Raw genomic sequence first — 21,511 nt, 5'->3', positions numbered from 1 at the left:
GTAGATTGCAGATTCCTCTATTGTTTTGCAGATTCTCGGAATTAGATCAGCCCTAGCATCAACGTTTTCAGTTTTCAGCACTTAGACATAGCAGATCCTGCCCCTAGCCTCGCAGATCTCACCTACCCGTAGCAGATCCTCGCCACACCGTCAGATCAGCCAGCGTTTGCAGATTTAGCCCGTTGTCTGTAGATTTTAGTACCTGCGTTTTCAGCACATTGTCGTGCGTCGTCGCCATCGCCATCTGTTACCAGGAGGTGTATTTTTCCTGTTGTCTTCCGTAAATAAGTACTAGATATTTTTATTTATTTTATTTTTACTTGTTTTCCTCGGAACCCTTGAAAAGGTGCAAGTGGACATTGCATGGCCAGTGTGAAATGGCTGTGGCCGAATAGGTTTCTCACAGCGGGAGTCTGGGTTGGTCAGTCTGGGACTGGTCGGGCCAGTTAGCACTGAATTCTGATGAGTATGGAAGCCTGTGTGCGCCAAATGAAGTCTGGCCACTCGGAAAGTCACTTATAACTTTATAAGTCAGTGGGAACTAGAGAATTAACTCAAAAGGGGCAAACTGAACACATGGCGGCTCCAGGCAGTTTTGCCACTTCCAGCATGAAGAGGGGGCGCCCAATTTGAGAGAGGAGGCTGATTTGACTCACAAGTGAGCTACTGTGTGTGTGTGAGTAGTGGGTGCAGGTCTACAGCTTTAATGGAAAGCTTGCCTTCTCCTCTGTCTCATGTAGCGTGATGATTTGCTCTCGTGCATCTCTCTCTCCCCTTTGGCACATATGGTAATGCCCCACTAGATGGGCTACTCAGATGAACATGTACAGTTCTGGGGGTTTATGCGCGTTTGCCAAGGCAAGAGCCTTCTGAAGAGGAACTGGATTAGCTAATTGCTAATCCCCCACAGGTACGCACAGTTCCATCGCGAAAGATTGCGAGTTTGGAGAGTTTTCTCGCGTGAAAACTCGTCCGATTCACAGGGGAACTGTCCCATTGCGTGCGGGAGCCCTTGGGACACGCGTAGGCGTGTTCGCTCCGCTAAAAACGATCCGAAACAGCGAATTACAGCCTGCTGTGTTTTTTCTGCAGGTTTAGGGTTTCGCACCTAAACTGCAAGGGAACACCGGGGGAGCCTCGTGAGAGCCTTGGGATGCGTGTACTGGCTTTTGGGCACCCGGCAGTGAGAAACAGGGAATTACAGCCCGCTGAATTTCTGCGACAGCTCACCAGAAAGCTTCCAGATAGCGAGGGAATCCGTCCTACACAGGTGCTTTTGACCTACAGGGGTTTTTGCGCCGTTATGTTGCCAAAATCAGGTCGAAAACCTGCGTTTTCAGCCCTCGCCAGGTTTGGACAGCTTTGTGAAAGCTTGTGCTAAGTGGTCGGATCGTCTACCTTAATTTGAATAAAGAAATACCGAAAGGGGCGCCAGTCTTTGGGGCCTACAGGGTGTCGGTCTCGTGTGTGCAGTGACATTCTAGTCGCTGGACGCAACTGTGTTCTCTTCCCTTCTCAGTGCTCTGTGTAAAGTTAACAGGTAATTGAAATAGTACCGCCCTCTACGTTGTACAGGCCGGTTATACCGTCCTCGCCGACACATTGTCAGAATTCAACAGTTAGCAAATTTGCAGATTTCAGCCCCTAGCGTTCTCAGATTTCAGCTTGTCCTCATCGTCGACATCATTGTCGTCGACATCGTCGGCAAGTCCATTGCATCTAGACCATTGTACCAGATTTGTGCAATCTATAGCATAGACCTCTCTCGCCATAGAAAGGGGGGCCCTTGGAGGAGGGTTTGTGAACCGTAATGTGTCGTATTCTTCTCTCTCTCTCTCTCTCTCTCTCTCTCTCTCTCTCTCTCTCTCTCTCTCAATCTCAGCACCTTCATTCACAGTAGCATTCACTTCGTTTGTGATCATTGCACTCTCTCACTAAAGGAACGGAAGGCTCTCCCTATCGTAAGTAAAAGGAACCCTTGAGCACAGTTCAGAGCACTCATCTTGAGCAAAGTTCAACATTCACTTCCGTTGCACCTTACATTGGTATCAGAGCTTTGGCAGTGTTCTGTATCACTCAAGGAAAGAACCACAATAATTTTTTTTGCTGCTTGTGATGGCACGCAACCCAAGTCCACTTGGGCGTGTCGATTCCTAATCGTGTTTTTGAAGAGTGACAGGTAACCCAAGAAAGAAGGGCTTGTCCGGCCTCCCCTTGTTCCTCTTTTCACTCATTGAGAGCGGACCGTGCACTTAGCGGCCGGCCAATCAACGTGAGGTGGAAAAAAGCAACCTTGGTGTGAGCGCAAAGCCGCGAAGAGGTGCGCCCGCAAGGAAGAGTAGAGCTCGCGTAAGAGAAATGCCTTCTCTAACACAGATTGCAAGCTAAAGGAAGCATAGTAACAGGGAACGGGTGGAACGGGGCCCTCATGTTCCCGGAACACGTTCCCAAACCGGCGCCTCCTCAAAACGGAACGCCGTTCCCTTCCCAGGCATAACCGGAACGATAGCCGCAACGGGGTCCGAAATGGCAAGTAGAACGCGGAACGGCAAATCCGGAATGCCAAAGTTTAGAAAAATGATAGTTTGGGACAGGTCTTTTGAAACTCTTTGGGGGGGGGGGGGGTGTTATTTCTATTCTCTTCTATATAAAGAAGGGCTTTACACCCTCTCTCTCAAGCTCTCTACCTCACCCTCTCCCTCAAGGCTCTCTCTCCCTCTCCCTTTCCCTTTCCCTCGAGGCTACCGTTTCGGCCTTCGTTCCCATTCTGCCACCCCGAGGGCCGAGCGTTCCGGAAACGTCCTGGAGTCCCCCGTTCCCGTTCCGTGTAACTATGAAAGGAAGACCTCAAGAACCTGAAGAACTTTAAGAACTCAAGAACCTCAAGAACCCAAGAACCACAAGAACCCAAGTTCCTTGTGAACTAAAGTACCCAAGATCTCAGTGTATGGTCATCACCCGAAGCAGAATGGATACTTTGCGTGGAGGTGATGAGCATGGAGGTGGCGAAGAAGAATTTTCCGCACCAGGAGGTTTTTCCGACCCTCCCCCTTCCCATCTACGCCAAGGGTTGCACCAAATCCTATGGAGGCTTTGGTCAAGACGATGATGGACATGATGCTACAACAAGAGGCACGTTGCGCCACCTTGGATCGCGAGCGTGATCAAGCGCGCTTGGCGGCCGAGGAAAGAAAGGCAACCTTGGATCGCAAGCGTGAAGAAAGACGATTAGCCTTGGATTGTGAGCGCGAGCAAGCACGCTTGTCGACCGAAGACAAAAGGGTAGCCTTGGAGCGTGAGTTTGAGCAAGCGCGCTTGGCGGTCGAAGAAAGACGAGCGGCCTTGGAGTTAGAGCGTGAGGCGCAGAGAGACCAATGCATGCAAGAGTTTGTCCTACAGGTACTCACCTCGAAGCTCGAGCCGGTCAAAGATGTTGGTAGTTCATCAAGTAGCACAAGCAGAGATTCGCACTCCAATAGCCCCGTTGAGAAGTTGACGTTCAATAAGTATGACGGTAAGATGGGTGCTACTATTATTCATTCTTGGTTGCATCAATTTAATGCTTATTTTGCGACAACTAAGAAAATTGGAAATAGCAAGGTTTTGGCGGCAGCCATGTACCTTGTCGGTGATGCCATTAATTGGTACCAGGCATGGCAAGAGGCACGGTTGATAGCGCACCTAGAGGAAGCCGAAGAAGGCGTGCCCTCCTTCAATCGGGCCGACTTCCAAGACAAGCTCAAGGCGCGGTTTATGCCACCTCAGTACCTAGCACGATTGAAAGATGATTGGTGCGGTCTCAAGCAAAATGGTATGCCAATTATGTCTTTCTCTAATCGTGTTTTGTAGCTTGGCACCCAATTACGCAAATCGGATGATGAGCACAAAGAGTGGGTTGGACGAGTATATGTCACAAGTGACAAGACGGGCACCACGTGCCAATAGAAGAGAACAGACTGAACAAACTTTTAGCACTTCATTAACAACTGAACTGAGAGAGAGAGGGACGATACGCGACACGGAGTGGCGGGATTCCACCCCAGAGAGTATTGGCCCCAAACCTTGGCGCCCCTTTTCGGTATTTCTTTATATTGCATCAACACAGTACAAGCTGGTACTCCAGACTCTGCACCTTCTCCAGGAAGCATGCCAGAGAATGAGCCCTAACCTCATATTTAAAGGCCCTTGGCCTGAAAAGCAGTTACAGTAAAAAGCCTTTAAAACTCAAAAGCTTCTGGTCCAAAAGCAAAGTCAAAAAGCTGCCAGCGCACTTTACAGAAATCTGTACAGCCTGCCACGTTATCAGCCAACGCAAAACGCGGAAATCCGTACAGCTTGCCACGTCATCATGTCAGCACAATTTTCGAAAATCTGCCACGTCATCAGTTTTTGCGTGTGCGCAGGTCCTGCTTTATTTTAATCCCTTTTTGTCACTCAGGCCCCATCAGACGGGGTCCCCATAAGTTGGTAGGACTTCTTGTGTTACTTGTTCTTCTTAGGGTTTAGGCCATAGTTACATGGGACGGCGGGTCGGGGTCGGGGTCAGGAATAGGGTCGGGAACGGGGACGGGACGGCAAAAGTCAAGAAGCGGGGACGGACGGGGTCGGAACGGCAAAAAAAAAAGAGTTTTTTTTGGCATTTTTTGCATAGTTACCCGGAACGCGGAACAGGAACGGCGATGGGATCCCTGCGGAACGGGGGAACGGCTAGGGGTCCGGAACGGGAACGGCGCGGAACGGGAGGTATAAAAAACACCCAAATAGTGCATTTTTAGCTCGTTGTGTTTAAATACAAGGAGTATTAGAGTGCTTTGACTCTAATACTCACAAAAAACTCGTTTTGAAGACCATTCAACCTTGCTATGACTAGATGATGATGTGAGAGAGAGAGAGAGAGAGAGAGAGAGAGAGACTCGAGAGAGTGAGAGGGAGAGGGAGAGATTTGAGAGAGTGGGAGGGAGAGGAAGAGAGCTTGAAGGCGTGAAGTCTTGAGCCTTGAGAGAGTGAGTCTTGAGAGGGAGAGATCTTGAGAGTGTGAGAGGGAGAGAGCTTGAGCCTTGAGGATTAGCTTGTGGAGAGAAAGGGGGAGGGGGGTGCATTTTATGATTCCTTGAGGCCTTGCACACTTCAAAACAAAGCCCAAACATTTACTTCAATTTTTTCAATTTTTGCCAAATTTGTTTGTAGCCGTTGGCCGTTCCGGAACGGCCGTTCCGGTTTGCACTGGCCACTCGGAACGTCAAACGTTCCGGGACGTCTCGGAACGTTCGGGAAGGGAACTGCCCCCCGGAACGCCGGAACGGGAGCTAGGGGGCGTTCCCCGGTAACTCTGATTTTTTGACCTACACACATGCCACACACATAGAGCATCACTTTGACCATAAATTTACACTAAATAGACCAAAGAACACGAGTCATATAGGCGGAAATGTGCTAATAAAACATCGATGATCGATGGATACAAAATGAGAAGTGCATGCCACAAGGGCTCAAGAGTCAAAAAGCCTAAAGGATTTAGGACAAGGATAACAAAAAGTACAAAGGGCTATGTAGTAGGTAGAGTCGTAGACTCAAGAGTCTAGACTCGAGAGTCGAGTGATCAATGATCATCAAACTCAAGAAGTGCTCGCCTGCTGAATCTCCATATCGTCGTCGTAGTCGAGGTCATCAGCGACGTATGAGGGCTCGCATTGAGGCTCGAAGTCCTCCTCTAGCTCCTCCAAAAGAGTATCGGCCATAGATGGATTCTCTTGTGCCATTTCCCACTCAGTGAAGGGATCTGCCTTGTGTGTGACGCTCTTGGCAAGCATGCGCAAGTTAGCGCTCACAAACACCAAATCATTGGCCCTCTGAACCTCAAGGCGATTCCTCTTCTTAGAGGCAATGTGGTTGTACACACTCTATAGTTGCTCCAAGCAACTAGTGGTACATGCTTGGCTAAGGACACGAACAGCCAAGCGCTGCAAATGTGGGCCATCTCCTCCATAGTCCTCCCACCACAAAACCGAGCCAATCTTGTTGCGATCAAGCTGTGCATCTACACATCCATAGGAGCCCTTCTTTTGCCTGTAGTTGAGTAGCTCGTCTCTAATCTTGCGCCTAATGTCACTGCTAGGCTCAAGGTGCTCCAATGCAAGCCGCCATCCTTTGCTCACCTCCTAGTCGGTCTCTTGACGCCTTCCCTGAAACTCAGGGTCAAGCACATAAGCTGCTGCATGAAGTGGAGAGTAGTATCCATTTCACCTCGACTCACACAAGCCATGAATCTCCGCATACTGAACAGGGTCAGGCACAAGCTTCTCAAGTGCCTCTATCATCCGATCCATGGCTTCGTAGACTTTGCCAATGCATGGCTGCAAGCCATTCACCACTCGAAGTAGGTGTAGAATAGGCTTGACCATGGCGTCAAGAGTCTTCACCTCCTCCCACCAAGCGGCGTCGTCGGCCCATTCTCGGCATTTCAATCGTGTTTTGCTGATGTAGACTCCGGCATGGCCTGGAACTCATCACCGAGAAAGAGGCCCCGGCCCCTTAAGGCTCCGCCACATGTAGACAAGCGGCCTAGCATAAGCCAATTGAATGCAAATCTTGTCTCTGAATATTTGAGCAAGGACAAGTGGCTCCTCTTTGAGAATTCATGGCGCACTTTTTGATGGTTGAGCACAAAGGAGACAATTCGAGAGGCGTCACCAATGGTGGGTGAAATCCATGACAAGTTCCCTATGTCCTTGAGGAGGTTATTGAGGCAATGCGCCATGCAAAATGTGACATGGATGCTGGGATACATGCCCTCAACGATAGCTCCGGCGGCCCTATTTGACGCCTCTCCGTCTGCAACCATACAAAGGACATTCTCCGGGCCTGTGATCTCTATGGTGCTTGTCCACTCCGCAGCAAGCATCTCGGCGGCCTTGCCACTATCGGATGCATCATGTGACTCCACAAAGTACATCTCCCCTCGAGAGTAGGCCACCATTCCGTGGATGGACCGCTTGCGGGTGTCGCTCCATCCATCTACAAGGAGAGAGATGCCATTGGTCTCCCACAAATCCTTTGTTGCTTGGGCCGCTTGCTCCACGGCAAGCTTCTCTTTGTCAAGGAGGGTGGTGTGAAGCCTCTCCGATGAAGGTGGCACATAAGAGGAGCCATATTCCCCTATTTTCGTAACCATGGTTCGAAAGTATGGAGACCTATCCACACAAAATAGAGCATGTTGTGTTAGTATGGAGAGTCGAGAGTCGAGAAGTTATAACCCATTATGAATACAAAATGGAAGATTGCAATGTGCATATGCCAAGGGAAACTCACCGCGAAGCATGGAAGGCAATGTGGTCGTGGAAGAAGAATCGGGCAACCGACCTATCCACCTCTTCCTTCAATTTAGGATTCCAATTTTCATTGAGAGTGCTTTGGCGATGCGGAACGGAAGAGGATGGTGTAGATGCATGGCTCTTGAAGCTTCGAGAGATGTCGTCAAGGTTGGCTTTCCTTTGCTCTCGCGGTGCCGCCGTGGCGAAGGGATCAACGGCAACAAAACGGCCCCTCTTGGCCGCTTCCGCAACCTCATACACCCTGAGCTTCTCAAGAAGATCCAACCTCTTCTCGGGAGCTACATGAGGGCAAAACTTCACCTCGTGACTGGGTTCATGAAGAAGATGGGCTCGCACTTTGTTTGCACCACCCGTTCTCTTGTATGGGCATAGCTTGCATGTCCATGGTCTTGCACTGCCACCTTTGCCACGCGTGCTAAAGTCGACTTCATCCCACCACGACCACGTTTGCACGGCGGGCCTCCTTCGAGAAGAACCGGCTTGAGAAGTGGAGTTGGCTTGAGATGACATGATGGTGGAGAGACTCGAGAGAGTAGAGCTTAGAAGTTAGAGGAGTTAGAGGAGAGCTTGTGTGGAGAGAGAGTAGAGAGCTTCAAAGTGGGTAGAAGAGGGAGAGAGTGGAGACTCAAGGGTTGAGTGTAGAGCGTACGGGCCACGGCGCGTAGTCATGCTTGAGCCTTGAGCAATGAGGCTATGAGTAGACTCTAGAGAGGAGAGCTTGATCCTTGAGGGAATAAGTATTAAGAGGCCCAAGGGGGCTTTTATAGCCTCCCAAGGGCCAAGCCCCCCCCAAAATATGGCAGTTGGGCTGCAAATAGCCGTTTAAAACGGTCAAAAACAGTCCCAAACGGCTTTTTTTTTCTTGGCTTGAAAACTGCCGTTCCCGGTTGTTCCATCCGTCCCCGTCTGTTCCGGTCCCCGTCCCCCTTGTGACCCGCCCGTCCGGCACCTCTTCCGATCGTCCCAAGGCGTCCCAAGGCCTCGTTACGGCCGTCCCCTGGCCCTAGGGCCCGTCCCCCCCGTCCCCTGTAACTATGGTTTAGACCCCTCGGCCCACATCTGTAAGTTGGCTCCATTCTTTAGGCCTTGACACGTCAACAGTTTGTTACAGTATATCAAGTTTGATGTTGAAGTACTCGATCCAATAGATCTCAACAATGCGGTAGCAATTGCTCTCTCCCAAGAGATGAAGCACAACAAAGGAAAGCCTAAGGAGAACAAGTCTTCTCACAATACCTCTCACTCCTCAGAACCCGTGGAATGGTAAGAATGGTAACTCTTCTAGCCAATCTTCCTCCAGTCTTTCGGAAAAGAACACTCAAAATGAATCTAAGGGTAAAGCTAACACACCTAGTGAAGCTAAGCTAACCCCGGATGAAAAAGCCGCACAAGGAATTCTAGGAGGATACATAACTGCAGAAGAAGAAGTCATTTATTCTAAGGAAGGAAGATGTTATCAATGTCACACTAAGGGTCACATAAGACGAGATTGTCCTAAGAACGAACCTTAAGAACCCACAAAGGAATCCACAGAATTCACATCTTGTATTAATGCAATCAGAGAGTACACTAATGTGTCCCAAGTTTCTCACGATCATGCCGATGCATCTCTCATGCATTGTTATGGTTATGTGAATGGTCAACGCATTGTGGTCTTCTTTGATTCTGGTAGTATACATGATGTGATTAGCGACTCTCTCGTGCAAAGTGCACGTCGACCCATTGATCCCATTGCGGCCTCTAGGTTTGCTCTTGGCATGCACTCTTCGTTTATGCATGAATGTCCTGATGTGACCGTGTCCATTAAAAATGTCCGTTTTCGTCGAAAGTTTGTGATTTCTTCTCTTTGAGGATACGATGTGATTTTTAGCATTAAGTGGTTTAAAGGTCATAATCCAAGTTTGTAGGAAAGAAAACACTCTCAGTCTCGCAATTGAAGGAGCACCTCTCGTTCTTCAATGTGATACTAAGATTCCATCTATGTCACTAATCTCTCACTCATGTTTTGGACGAGGATAAAATGCGTAGTCTCATTCTAAGAAGCATTATTTGTTGCAGGACAATTACAAGAGAAGACACATGAAACGGAACCCGAAAAAGAACAAGAGAAGGAGACTCTCTTTGTCCTTTCTTCTCCAAAGCACGACACACATGTTTTGCATGATAAAGGTGTGATTGTTCACAAGGATGATGGTTTGCGTCATGATTTTTCCAGTGAAGCGAACCTCATTGCGGATACAATCAATCACGCAGAACCAATCTTGGCTCTCGAGTCGAGGGCCATGGACCCCACTCAAGAAGTATTGTGTGTTCGCATGATTAGTCAGCACGCATTGTTCGAGTGTTTCCTTCATGACGGTTTCTTGTATTTTGCCACCGTCTTTACGTGCTCCCTTTTCATAGGCATGCCGTATTGTACGATGCACATGATTCACTCATGAATGAGCATGAATGTATAAGAAAAGTTTGCATTCAAGGTATTCACATTCCACGTCTCTTCCTTGGCATGACACAGTCTCAGAAAGAGCACAAGAAAGATTGTCCATTAAGCATCGGCATTTTCATTGTGATTTGCCACAGCTGATAGGTTTAGGTCGAAAAGTCAAGATTCGACCTCACTCTTTGCGTGTGTTTGGTGCACGGTTTGGCACTCCGTCACTTGGTTCATCTCAATTGCATGCACAGTCATTTAGGAAGCATAGTATTTTTCCAGTCACTCTACATGGAATGTGTTCATGATTTTGTGGAAGTGGTTTCAGGAATTTTTCTCCTCGGAGATTCCTGAAGAAGGTAGACGCACGACCATAGCTGAAGTTGGAGCATTGAAGCAGCCATAGATCACTTTGTCGCTTTCGGCGCGGCCCAAAGAAGCAAGCGTTGCAGATATTCATGAAGTTTAAGTATCGCACGACTAGCACATCAGAGTGGGCCGGTGAAGAGTCGGGATTCTAGACCTTGTTGGCGCTCTCCCTCGACGCCATACAGTTCGGTACCAGTACCTCACTTTGAAAAGGAGGGGATGTCACGTACATATCTAACCCTATGTGGATGTGGACAAGCTACTTCAGGTCTAGGGTTCAGGTCAGCTTAGGAAGTGTTTTGACACCTTTGTGAGCCTGTGCGCAGGCTGTGCATGTCTAGGCACTTAGAGTAGTTGCATATCCTCTGGTTGCACACAACATGATCATCAGCATGACAATCATTAACCATCATAGGCATTTTACAGTGCACAGAATCCATTTTTCCTATTTTATCGAGTTTTCACTTATTATTAATAAGTGACTTTGTTTGGGAAACTGGGTAGGGCAAATTTGCTAAGTTCTATAAAAGAAACCTGCAGAAGAGGCAACAGAAGTCTACCAACTTACAGTGCACCTTCTCAGCAAGACCGGCAAGAGATTCAACGTTTTCAGCCACAAGACAGCTTGGCGTTTTGGACTTTCCACATCAGCAAGCGCTTTCCAGATCCCAGCCCTAGCGTTAGCAGATTGCAGATCAGCATAGCGTTTACAACAGATCAAGACCAGCGTTTTTGCTATAGATACCCTGATGTTTTTGCAGAATGCAGATTGCTCTAGCGTTTTGCAGATTCCTGGCGTTAGATCAGCCCTAGCGTCAGCGTTTTCAGTTTTCAGCACTTAGACACAACAGATCTCACCTACCCGCAGCAGATCCTCGTCGCACCATCAGATCAATAAGCCTTTGCAGATTTCAGCATCTGCGTTTTCAGCGCATCGTCGTGCGTCGTCACCATCGCCATCGCCGTCCTCGCCAACACAATGTCATAATTCAACAATTAGCAGATTTGCAGATTTCGGCCTCTAGCGTTTTCAGATTTCAGCCCGTCCTCGTCGTTGTCATCATTGTCGTCGACATCGTCGGCAAGTCCATTGCATCAAGACCATTGTACCAGATTTATGCAATCTATAGCATAGACCTCTCTCGCCATAGAAAGGGGGGCCCTTAGAGGAGGGTTTGAGAATCGTATGGTGTCGTATTCTTCTCTCTCTCTCTCTCTCTCTCTCTCTCTCTCTCTCTCTCTCTCTCTCAATCTCAGCACCTTCATTCATAGTAGCATTCACTTTGTTTGTGATCATTGCACTCTCTCACTAAAGGAACGGAAGGCTCTCCCTTCCGTAAGTAAAAAGAACCCTTGAGCACAATTCGGAGCACTCATCTTGAGCAAAGTTCAACATTCACTTCCGTTGCACCTTACACTTTCAGACAATCTTTAGTTTATACAAATTTTTGGTAATGCCTTTTGGACTTACCAATGCTCCAGCGACTTTCAATCAAATGATGGATAGGATTTTCTGAGAGCATCGATCATTTGTGGGCACTTTCTTTGATGATATCATAGTTTTCTCCAAGGATGAAGCAGAACATCGACACCATCTGCTACAGGTCTTTCAGGCATTGCGCGATTACAGATTAGTTATCAATGCCAAAAAGAGCGAGTTTTTCTTGCCGGAGATACACTTTTTGGGACATATCATCTCAGTAGCAAGAGTACAGATGGACCCGGCCAAGATTGAGACTATCCGCGATTGGACAGACTTGAAGAATGTTCATGAAGTTAGAAGCTTCTTGGGCTTGTGTTCTTACTACCGGCGGTTCATTCAGAAGTTTGCAGAGGTAGCTTCCCTTTTGCACATATTGACTCTGAAAGGAGTTCCTTTCTCGTGGGGATCGACAGAGGTGACTGCCTTTCAGACACTTAAAAGAAAAAGTGACTACTGGACCAGTGTTGGCTTTGCCAGACTTGCAAAAGCCATTCAAAGTTTATTGTGATGCTTTGAAAGCCCCTAGTCTTGGCTATTTCCGCGATTCTTCATAAAAGCTTCGAGGATATGGTTGATCAGTACGCCACCGATCTCGATTTTTCCGATGTGTTTACTCGGATACACACTTGGGAGATAGTGTCAGGATATTCCATACGGAATGGCTACTTGATGAAGAAAACGATGTTGTGTGTTACACAACCATTGAGGGAAACGTTTTTGATTGAGTGCCATTGTCCACCTTTTAAAGGTCACCCCGGCATCAACACCACCTTGAAAGGTGTGGATCGTTATTTCTTTTGGCCGAGACTGAAGAAGGATGTGGACGACTTTGTTCGCAGTTGTTTAGTATGCCAGAAGGTCAAGTTTGACAGGCATAAGGCACAGGGGTTACTACAGCCTTTACCCATTCCCACCCGCCCCTGGGAAAGTATTGCAGTGGATTTCATCTTTGATCTCCCAAAGACACAGAGTGGGCACGATGGCATTTGGACTGTCATTGACAGATTCAGCAAGCAAGCTCACTTCATTGTAATGAAGAAAACAGTCAATCCGGACCATTTAGCGAGACTGTTCATTGCACATATATTTCGATTACATGGCATACCTGAGACAATAGTCTCCGACAGAGATCGCCGATTCACGAGTTTGTTTTGGAGGGTATTTGGGAGAACATTGGCACACGGTTGCAGTTCTCGTCATCATTCCACCCATAGACAGATGGGCAATCCGAGATTGCAAATTCAGTCTAGATTTATTGAAGTCTCACATCTCTGATCACAAGACCGAATGGGATTTTTTTAAACCTTCGGTGGAATTTGCCTACAACAACACGGTTCACTCTTCGACGGGGAAGGCGCCATTTGAGATAATTGAAGGTGCTCCGATGGTTCCACCCTTTCTCAGCACTAAAGACAAGATTTTTGAAGCCGACCAATACACGAGGGACTTCGACACTGCTTTTGCCAAGGTCCGGGAGGCTTTAGAGAAATCTCAAGAACGAAAGGCAACAGATTGACATCAACGAGATTTGAAATTAAAGGAAGACGATTGGGTGCTCTTACGTTTTGAGAAGGCACGCCTAAGGAAACGAAAGGAAAAGGAGCGGCTTTGTCCAAGAGGTATTATGGCCCTTTCAAGATTAAAGAAAAGATAAATGATGTCTCCTTTCGACTCAGGTTGCCCGATACTTGGAAGATTCACAATGCACTCCATGTGAATTTCTTAAAACCTTTTAAAGGTGAGGTGCCAGTTGATGGGGAGCCTGATGAGCAACCCGAAGTGGAAGAAAGAGAGGAGATACTCGTTCCTGAACAGATTTTGGCACACAAGGAAAGAAAGATGAAAGGTACAGTGATTCGACAGTTTTTGGTTAAATTCAAGAACTATCCGACATTAGATGCAAAGTGGATGGAGGAGGAGGACTTAGCAGATACTCCTCAGATTTTGGAACTTTATCTTGAAGCATTCGGTTTAGCATAGTGTACTCCGATAGAACCTCGAACTCAACAAGGGTTAATCTGGTGCAGCGGGTTTGCACAAGAGGGGAGTCACTCCACTCCTTTGTCAATAGATTACCTCGATTCGAATAAGGTCACTGATGTCCCCTTTGGGTGTCAGGGATACTAATGGGCTGACAAGTATTGTGTTGTATGACTTTGTGAAATAGAATTCCCGAAATTGAATATGATTGATTTGTACTCTCTCACTTAGACTTCTTTGAGTGCAGGAACTGAAAGACGAAATGACTGCTCTCATAATCTCTAAAGACATGATTGCAATTAGTATTAGTTAATCGGGCATCAATGAGGTTTGGAATGGATCTAGATGCGATTACTAAATACGTTGCTGGCAGTCATGGTCTGAGATTTGGAATGAATTTTTTCTTTGATGTGTCCTGTGTGTCAGGTGATGTCGTGTGATGTGACCGTCGTCTTTGTACAAGTGCTAGATGTGTCGTGTCTAGTGCGTCACTACTAATAGTCAGTGTCTACTAAGACAGTTTATGGTCTCTGTTTTTTTTGCTGGCGTAATCGAAGGCGATTACAGTTCTTTCAAGAGGGGGGTATGTCACAAATTGACGACGTGGCATGTCCACGCAAGCTGATGACGTGGCAAGACAATACGGGTTGACTATATGGAATCCCGCAATTCACGTTGATTGGATGACATGGCAAATTGTACGGACGCCCGTTGATTGGCTGACGTGGCAGTCGTACGGATTTTCCGCGTTTTGCGTTGGTTGCTGACGCGGCCTGCCTGTAACGATTTCCGTAATCTGTGCTGAGTGCTTTAGATTTTTAACCGAGTAGCTTTTGGGACCTAATTGTTTTTTATTTACTGCTTTTGGGGACTCTGCTTTTTGGCATCCTTTTGTAACCTTTATAAGTGACCCAAGGGGCTCACTTCTCAGAGCATCTGGACGTAGAGTCTGAGAATAAGCATCCGCGGACAGTTGTACTTTGCTCAAGGATTAATATAAAAGAAATACCGAAAGGGGCGCCAGTCTTTGGGGCCTATCTCTCTTGGCACGGAACTACGCCGGGCCGTGTCGGCTCTCTTAAATTTGTGAAGTGTTTTAAAGCGAATCGCTGTTGTATCGCGACCGAATCTTGACTTGGGGTGTCCAAGTTTGTTACACGTGATTGCGATATGGGATTAGTTAAATCGACATCAATGAGGTCCGGTGCGGATCTAGATGCGATTGCTAAATACGTCGTCAAGAATCATGATCCTAGATTCTATCTGATTGTGATCTGATGTGATTGTCGTCTTTGTACAAGTGCTGGATTTGTGTCGTCTAGTGTGTCGGTACTTAGTGTCTACTGAACTGGTTTATGGCTTATGTCTGATTTTGCAAATGTAATCGAGGGCGATTACAATTCTTGGGTATGTCACAAAATGGTGATGTGGCATGGCCACCCGAGAGTAGAGGACACATAGATGATGACGTGGCAGATTGCACCCGTGAAACTTAGTTACCCGGAACGGGGAACGGGCAGAATGGGACGGAAACAAGGAGGAGAAGGGGGAACCGGAACAGGAACAGGGCCGGAACGGTCAACTAAAGTAATGCTTGAATTACCTCCATTCAGCTTAGTCCCAAATCAACTCCTAAACAACCCCAAAATTGCCCCCAAACTGTCCCAAATATGTCCCCCAAACAGCCCCAAATCTGCCCCCAAATACCTACTTTTGCCCGTCCCGCCTCGCATTCCACCATTCCGCGTCACGTTCCGCCCCATTCCCCCTTGTTGCGGAACACCGTTCCGGCTACACCCTATTCCGGAACGGTGTTCCGATCCCAACTCCATTTCAGAAAACGGGACTCGTCCGGAACACTGTTTCGGAACGTTTGGGTTGCGTTCCGCCCATTCCCTGTTACACTACCGTGAAAAGCACTGACAGCATGCTATTCGACAGAATCCGGAATTTGCGTTGACATGCTGACGTGGCAGTAATACGGATTTCCGCAAAACGTGTTGACATGCTGACATGGTAGAACTCGCTTTTTGTGCTGATGCTTTTTCTGGTAATTTTTGGAGCCAATTACTTTTGAAACCAGTTGCTTTTGGGATCATTGCTGTAGAAACCAATTGCTTTTGAGTTAAACTTCTTTTGGGGCTCTGCTTTTGGCATCCCTTGTAAGAATGAAAGGACCCTTAGGGGCCTCACTCTTCAAAGCATGTGGACGCAGAGTCTGAGAGCAGAGGATGCCTCGGGAGTTGTACTTTGCTCAAGCATTAATATAAAAGAAATACCGAAAGGGGCGCCAGTCTTTGGGGCCAATCTCGTCGGGCACGGAACTACGCCGGCGGGCCGTGTCGACCAAATTAAATTGTGATTTTAAAGTTGTGAAGTATTTTAAGTGATTCTCTTGTGTGTCGTGTCAGATTCCCTGCTTTGGGTGCCCAAGCCTGTGACACATTCTAGACAATGAACTTTGAAACACATCCTATCCATAATCAAACCAACAACAATGGATTGGTGCACTCATCCATAGTGTTTTAGATACGTCCGATTGGTACCCTGGTCCCTGCCAAATGCATGTGCCTTGAACTCCGACCTATGGGTTCAAACACCGATAACTTGAACTCCAACACAAGGGTCCAAAGTAATTATACGGAGCACGTCTTGCCCCTCTCTGTCACTCACAAGCCTCTTTCTTGCTGAAGCTAGTGGCGGCATCTGTCATTTGACTAGAAATCTGGTGTCGTGGCCACTGTGGTCGCCACCACGTGTGCCATGCCGATCTCCTCTGTCAAATCTTTATTACCGTGACGTGTGTTCAACTGTCTTTGTCTCTTTGTGAGTTCCTGCTTTTGTCTTTGGCTTCAAACACCCGAGCCAAACAAAGCGCCTTGTCACATTTATAACAGTGGTTGTCACACCTTGTGGGTACTGAGGCAATTGAGTGAGTACTCGTATTGCCGTCCATGTTAAGCTTTGCCTTTGCCTTTGTCCTCTAGCGAACTCGTGCATTTCTTTTGACTTCACAATCTTGAGCCAAGAAAATCAACGGCTTCCTTGAGAACTGCGGCGGTTGAGCATAGGCTACTAACTGGGCGTTGGTTGATCCATTTTCCAAAGTCATGAGTTGGTATTGATTCATCCTTGGTGCGTGAAACCGCCTCGGGAGCAAGCTCATGCAATTGCCCTCAAGACTCTCATAGCCATACTTTTTGCTTTGGCTGCTGCGACTCTTTTGTACATGGCGTTTTGAAATGCACTTGCAAAAGCCTAGGCAGCTTAGGCACCATGAAACTTGCATCTCAAAACACTGCTCGAAGGGGAACCCAAGCTGGGCCTGCCTTTCACGATTCTCCTCTCTTATTCCTCTTCTCCTTGTTGTGCTCTCCTCCTTTGCAATTACTGAGCCAAGGGCTCTAATACCATGTCAAAGTCGATGATGCAGAAGCTTAGAGACAATTGGGTGCGATTACACAATGATTGTATGGCACCATGTGGCATGCCGATGTAGGTAACCTACGAATCTAGCTATGCCGTTGGATGTGGCTAACCCATGCGCAGCTCCTATCTCTAAGAGATATTTACAAGACTTTGTGCATCCACGTGAACCTTGCATTTTTTAAAACTGTGTCACTGCTAAGATCTACATGGTCATATTACAAAACTTCTCCGCTGACGTATCAAGAAAGACTACTTGTTGTCCTTGCAAGAAGGTTCCTAGGTAACATGATCTCTCCCAATCCCGAGAACTACATAGTGTCATCATCTATGATTACGTAAGGCAATGGCCCATTGGGCTAGCATATTTAGAGGCAGATGGCACAAAGTAGCATATGGCTGTATAAGGAGGACAATAATTGTCACGGGGACGGGCACCACGTGCCAACGGACAAGAACAGACTCAACAACTTTAAGCACTTCAAATAACAACTGAATTGAAAGAGATGCACGACCCACGAGAAGGGGAGCGGCGGAGTTTCACCCCAAGAGAGCACTTTCACCCCAAGAGAGCACTGGCCCCAAACCTTGGCGCTTCTTTTCGTATTTCTTTATATTGTTGCAACTCAGTACAAGCCGGTACTCCACGCTCTACACCTTCACTCAGAAGTTTGCCAGAGAATAAGCCCATGGCACAAATTTAAAGGCCCTTGGTCTATGAAAAGCAGTTACATGAAAAGCTTCAAACACTCAAAAGCATCTGGTCCCAAAAGCACTAGCACCAAAAGCTGCCAGTGCATTTTGTGGAAATCCGTACAGTTGCCACGTCAGCATGTCAGCATAAATTGTGGGACGTCTGTACAACTACCACGTCATCAATCTTTACGCAAGAGTCTTTTGTGTGTGTGTGAGGGGGTTCTTGCTTTATTTTAATATCCTTGTCACTTGGGCCCCATCGGACGGGGTCCCATACGTTGGTAAACTTATAACTGAGAACTCTTTAATTGCTTGGCCCACTTGACGAGACTTGAAAGTTGGTGAAAACTTCTTCTGCTGCTGCTTTTGCTTCTATAGCTTCTTCTTCGTTTGCTGTTGCTAGGGTTTAGGCCCCTTGGCTTGGATCTGCAGGTTGGCTCAGTTCTTTAGTGGCTTGACACGTCAGCAGTTTGTGACAATAATCCTCTTCCCGACCTCTGATCTACCTAAAATGGGCATGCTCATCCCTCATACTCCATTGTAGCAAGGGTTTGTGTCTTTAGAATGGGATTTGGGATGTAGATGTTTAGAGAGGCAGATGTGGTCTTGCAATCTTTCTATGACCTCTCTTTCTTTTTCTGGTTGAAAAATTTAACAGTTGCTTTGTGTTTGACCAGCTCAAGTAGCCCTCAGCCACTAAAAGTGCTTGATTTGGTAATTCGTCAAATAGGATCACTGAAAAAGGGAACAATAGTCAATGAGCCCTCAATGTAGCTTGAAGGAAACTTGGGAGTATCAACCCTAAACCTAAAGATTACAAAACTTGTGTTTTTCAATAAAAGCAAGAAGTGGCTTCTGATTTAACAACGCACATGTTACAAGTTGGTACTAGACTTTATCTCCATCTTTTTTTTTGTGGTGTAGAGCTTGTGGAATATGCAACTTGGCTTGGTATGGATTTGACAAACCATAAGAACCTGCTCTGGATAGCAAAAGAAGCTTTGATAGCACCTCTTCCAAGTGATTGGAAGCCTTGGTATGCAATCTCTCTTTTGGTGTAACTTCAAAATTCGTTGGATTGGGTAATTGCTACGACCAAATATGTACTTACAAGTGCAGGCACTATATTATTTTTACTTAAGAGTTTTACTTTTTGCAGTTTGACTGAAGAAGATGAAATTTATTATTTCAACTTTACATCTGGACGAAGCATCTGGGATCACCCCTGCGACGAGTATTACCGGTATTCTTAATTGTTTGTTGAGCCTTTTTTGTAACCTAGAATCTGAAATGCCTGTGATGGTATGTGCATGCATGCTTGTTTGTCTGAGGAATAATGTATAACTTGCGTGCATGTTTGTCTAATGTGCAATGCCTGTATGTATTGATAAAAATTCATTTAGTAGTAAAACAAAAACTTGTATGCTCACAATTATGTGTGTTCAGTAATGTGAATGTAAGCTCATGTACAAGTACATACATGCTAAGGACTATGCACGCAGAAATTTAGTTCTACATGTGCACATGCACTCAGATACAAGATGCTGCATGTGTGTGAAACATACCTGTATTTCAATTATTTAGATGAATGATGAACTTTTTTGCAATCGCATGCTATTTCCGACCTTCAAGGCACATTATTCCCTTTGTTAAGATCTACTTTTGTTGGGGTTTAACACTGCAGACAGGTCTACAAAGAGGAGGTAGAGAAATTAAATAAGCTGCAGCAAGGCAATCAGAAGATATCAAACTCAAGTCCAAGTCCCAGGGTCAGACCACATATATAACATTTTATACGTAATGTTCTTGAGTTTTGAAAGAACGCATTGCTTGCTAGGTTGAAGCTGCAGTTGTTTTGCAAATTACCAGAAGTGTAGTCTTGTAGGGGCCCGTTTTTACATGGTACATCATTGTGATCTAGAAAGAAAAAAGCTTGTATACATATGGTCCAGTTTACATCTTTCCGGGCCCTGACGAAACTTTGAGTCTTGACTTGCTCTTGGCTTCTAATTGAAATCCCTTTGTGTAGACAATTTAGGGGCTTGTCCATTCTGGGCAGTTATTGCAAGACAGCTATCCTCAAACTCCAAAGCCGAAGCTCATAAGACTTTGTGAAGTTCAGGAAATGTTATGTTGTCCAAAAGAATCAAGAATAATGCCCAGACAGCTATCCTGTAACTCCAAAGCTGAAGCTCATAAGACTTTGTGAAGTTCAGGAAAAATGTTATGTTGTCCAAAAGAATCAAGAATAATGCCAAGACAGCTATCCTGTAACTCCAAAGCTGAAGCTCATGAGACTTTGTGAAGTTAGGGAAAATGTTATGTTGTCCAAAAGAATCAAGTATAATGCCAAGACAACTATTTTGTAACTCCAAAGCTGAAGCTCATGAGACTTTGTGAAGTTAGGGAAAATGTAATGTTGTCGAAAAGCATCAAAAACCCTCAGTTGATAGTGAATACCAGTTCTTTCTTCATGATGTGATAACCCACTCTTGCATGTGACATAAATTGTCATATATTTGACACACCTTTTCCTATATAGTAATCTCGCAGTGGAAAGGCTAGGCCTATAGTGTACTTCTCAATCTATTCCGCAAAAGTAATGTCTCGAAAAGTGGAAATTGGCAGATAGGCCTCCCAAAATCTTTTGATTGTAAATTGGAAGGGTGTCTGAAGGGTACATCCCGAGACCAGACAATGCTGCTATTATATGCACTTCAAATGTCTTATCAAGGAAGCTTGGGTGAAAAGCGAGCTTGAAGTCATGCTAGGTCTTTGAACAGTCCGGTTTCTTGGTTAGGTGTTAAAGCACTGTCTTTGAGAAAAGAGGTGACTCGTAGAAACTTGGATTCTTCTGTAAAATTCCCGTTACTGAACACGACGTCAAAGTGCTGTAAGAACTTAAGAGCATTGTGGGAAACTTGGACGCCAGAGAAAGTAAAAATTTAACCATAGCACCACCATCCTTGAAGGGTTTTGGACCCGAATCTGCCACCTTAGGTGCTGAGTAATAATAGTAATGGTGATTGTGTCCATCTATCTGATGAATAGGTTGGTGCATTATGGTGATGGCACAGGGCGGGGGTGCAATAGGTATCAGTAGTGGTACTTTGGAAGCGACACGCAGTCGTTCTCTTTTAGCCATATTCTTGAAAATGCCTCCCAGAGACATCTCCAGAGTTCTATCACGAAGTAGTCGGGTGATTTCGAGAAGGGCCGGGTGGAAGAGAGGAGTAAATTTGGGAAGGTTGGGGTGGCATAACAGGGTTAGCAGGGGGATTCAAGGTGCTCAAATAGCTACAAGCTTCCGAGTCAATCGTGTCATCCGTTTGCCTCTGTCTTTTTGTTTTGCTAAATGTACCAATTGTCGTACCACATACCGGGCACGTGTCTCGTCAGGGAGCCACTGGGGAGTGGGCTCATTAAATTTACTTCTTTGGCAATGTGATCTCTCGGTGCTCTATCCGTGTCGATAGGATCGTTCTCCGGTTTGCAGAGGGCAAGGGAGCAAGCTGGGCTCTGATACCAATGTAATCACTTTTAGCAACAGACCAGACAGAAACACAAAGATAACTGTAAACTTCACACTTTAACACTTCAAACACTTAAATATCTAAGGGAGAGTTGACACGACTCGGCGGAGTTCCAAGCCAAGACGCGTTGGCCCCTAAGACTGGTGACCCTTTTTGTATTTCTTTATTACTACACTTCGCAAAGTACAACTCCCGAGGGTGTGACTCTCTCCAAAACTTTGCGTCCAGATGCTCTCTGGAAGAGGGGCCCTGTGGGCACTTA

At 46.4% G+C, this 21,511-nt stretch overlaps 1 protein-coding gene across 2 annotated transcripts in view; it reads left to right on the top strand.

Moving 5' to 3' along the window:
• LOC147426092 (uncharacterized) overlaps nucleotides 1-21,511 on the top strand; it is a 65,021-nt gene that overhangs the window by 37,532 nt on the left and 5,978 nt on the right. Inside the window, exons 2-4 of one of the 2 annotated variants that reach the window (XM_086497916.1) lie at nucleotides 18,641-18,752; nucleotides 18,876-18,959; nucleotides 19,401-19,485. In XM_086497916.1, the coding sequence (XP_086354042.1) occupies nucleotides 18,641-18,752; nucleotides 18,876-18,959; nucleotides 19,401-19,485 (281 nt within the window). Of the gene's footprint in view, nucleotides 1-18,588; nucleotides 18,753-18,875; nucleotides 18,960-19,400; nucleotides 19,486-21,511 lie in introns of those variants that run through there. The other variant, XM_086497917.1, reaches the window with a different exon arrangement.

The sequence above is a fragment of the Adiantum capillus-veneris genome, chromosome 24, assembly GCF_014529385.1.
Source record: "Adiantum capillus-veneris isolate H3 chromosome 24, ASM1452938v2, whole genome shotgun sequence".
Classification (NCBI taxonomy): Eukaryota; Viridiplantae; Streptophyta; class Polypodiopsida; order Polypodiales; family Pteridaceae; genus Adiantum; species Adiantum capillus-veneris.
The sequence above is the reverse complement of the archived record's forward strand: the minus strand, read 5'-3'. Positions and strand labels throughout refer to the sequence as shown.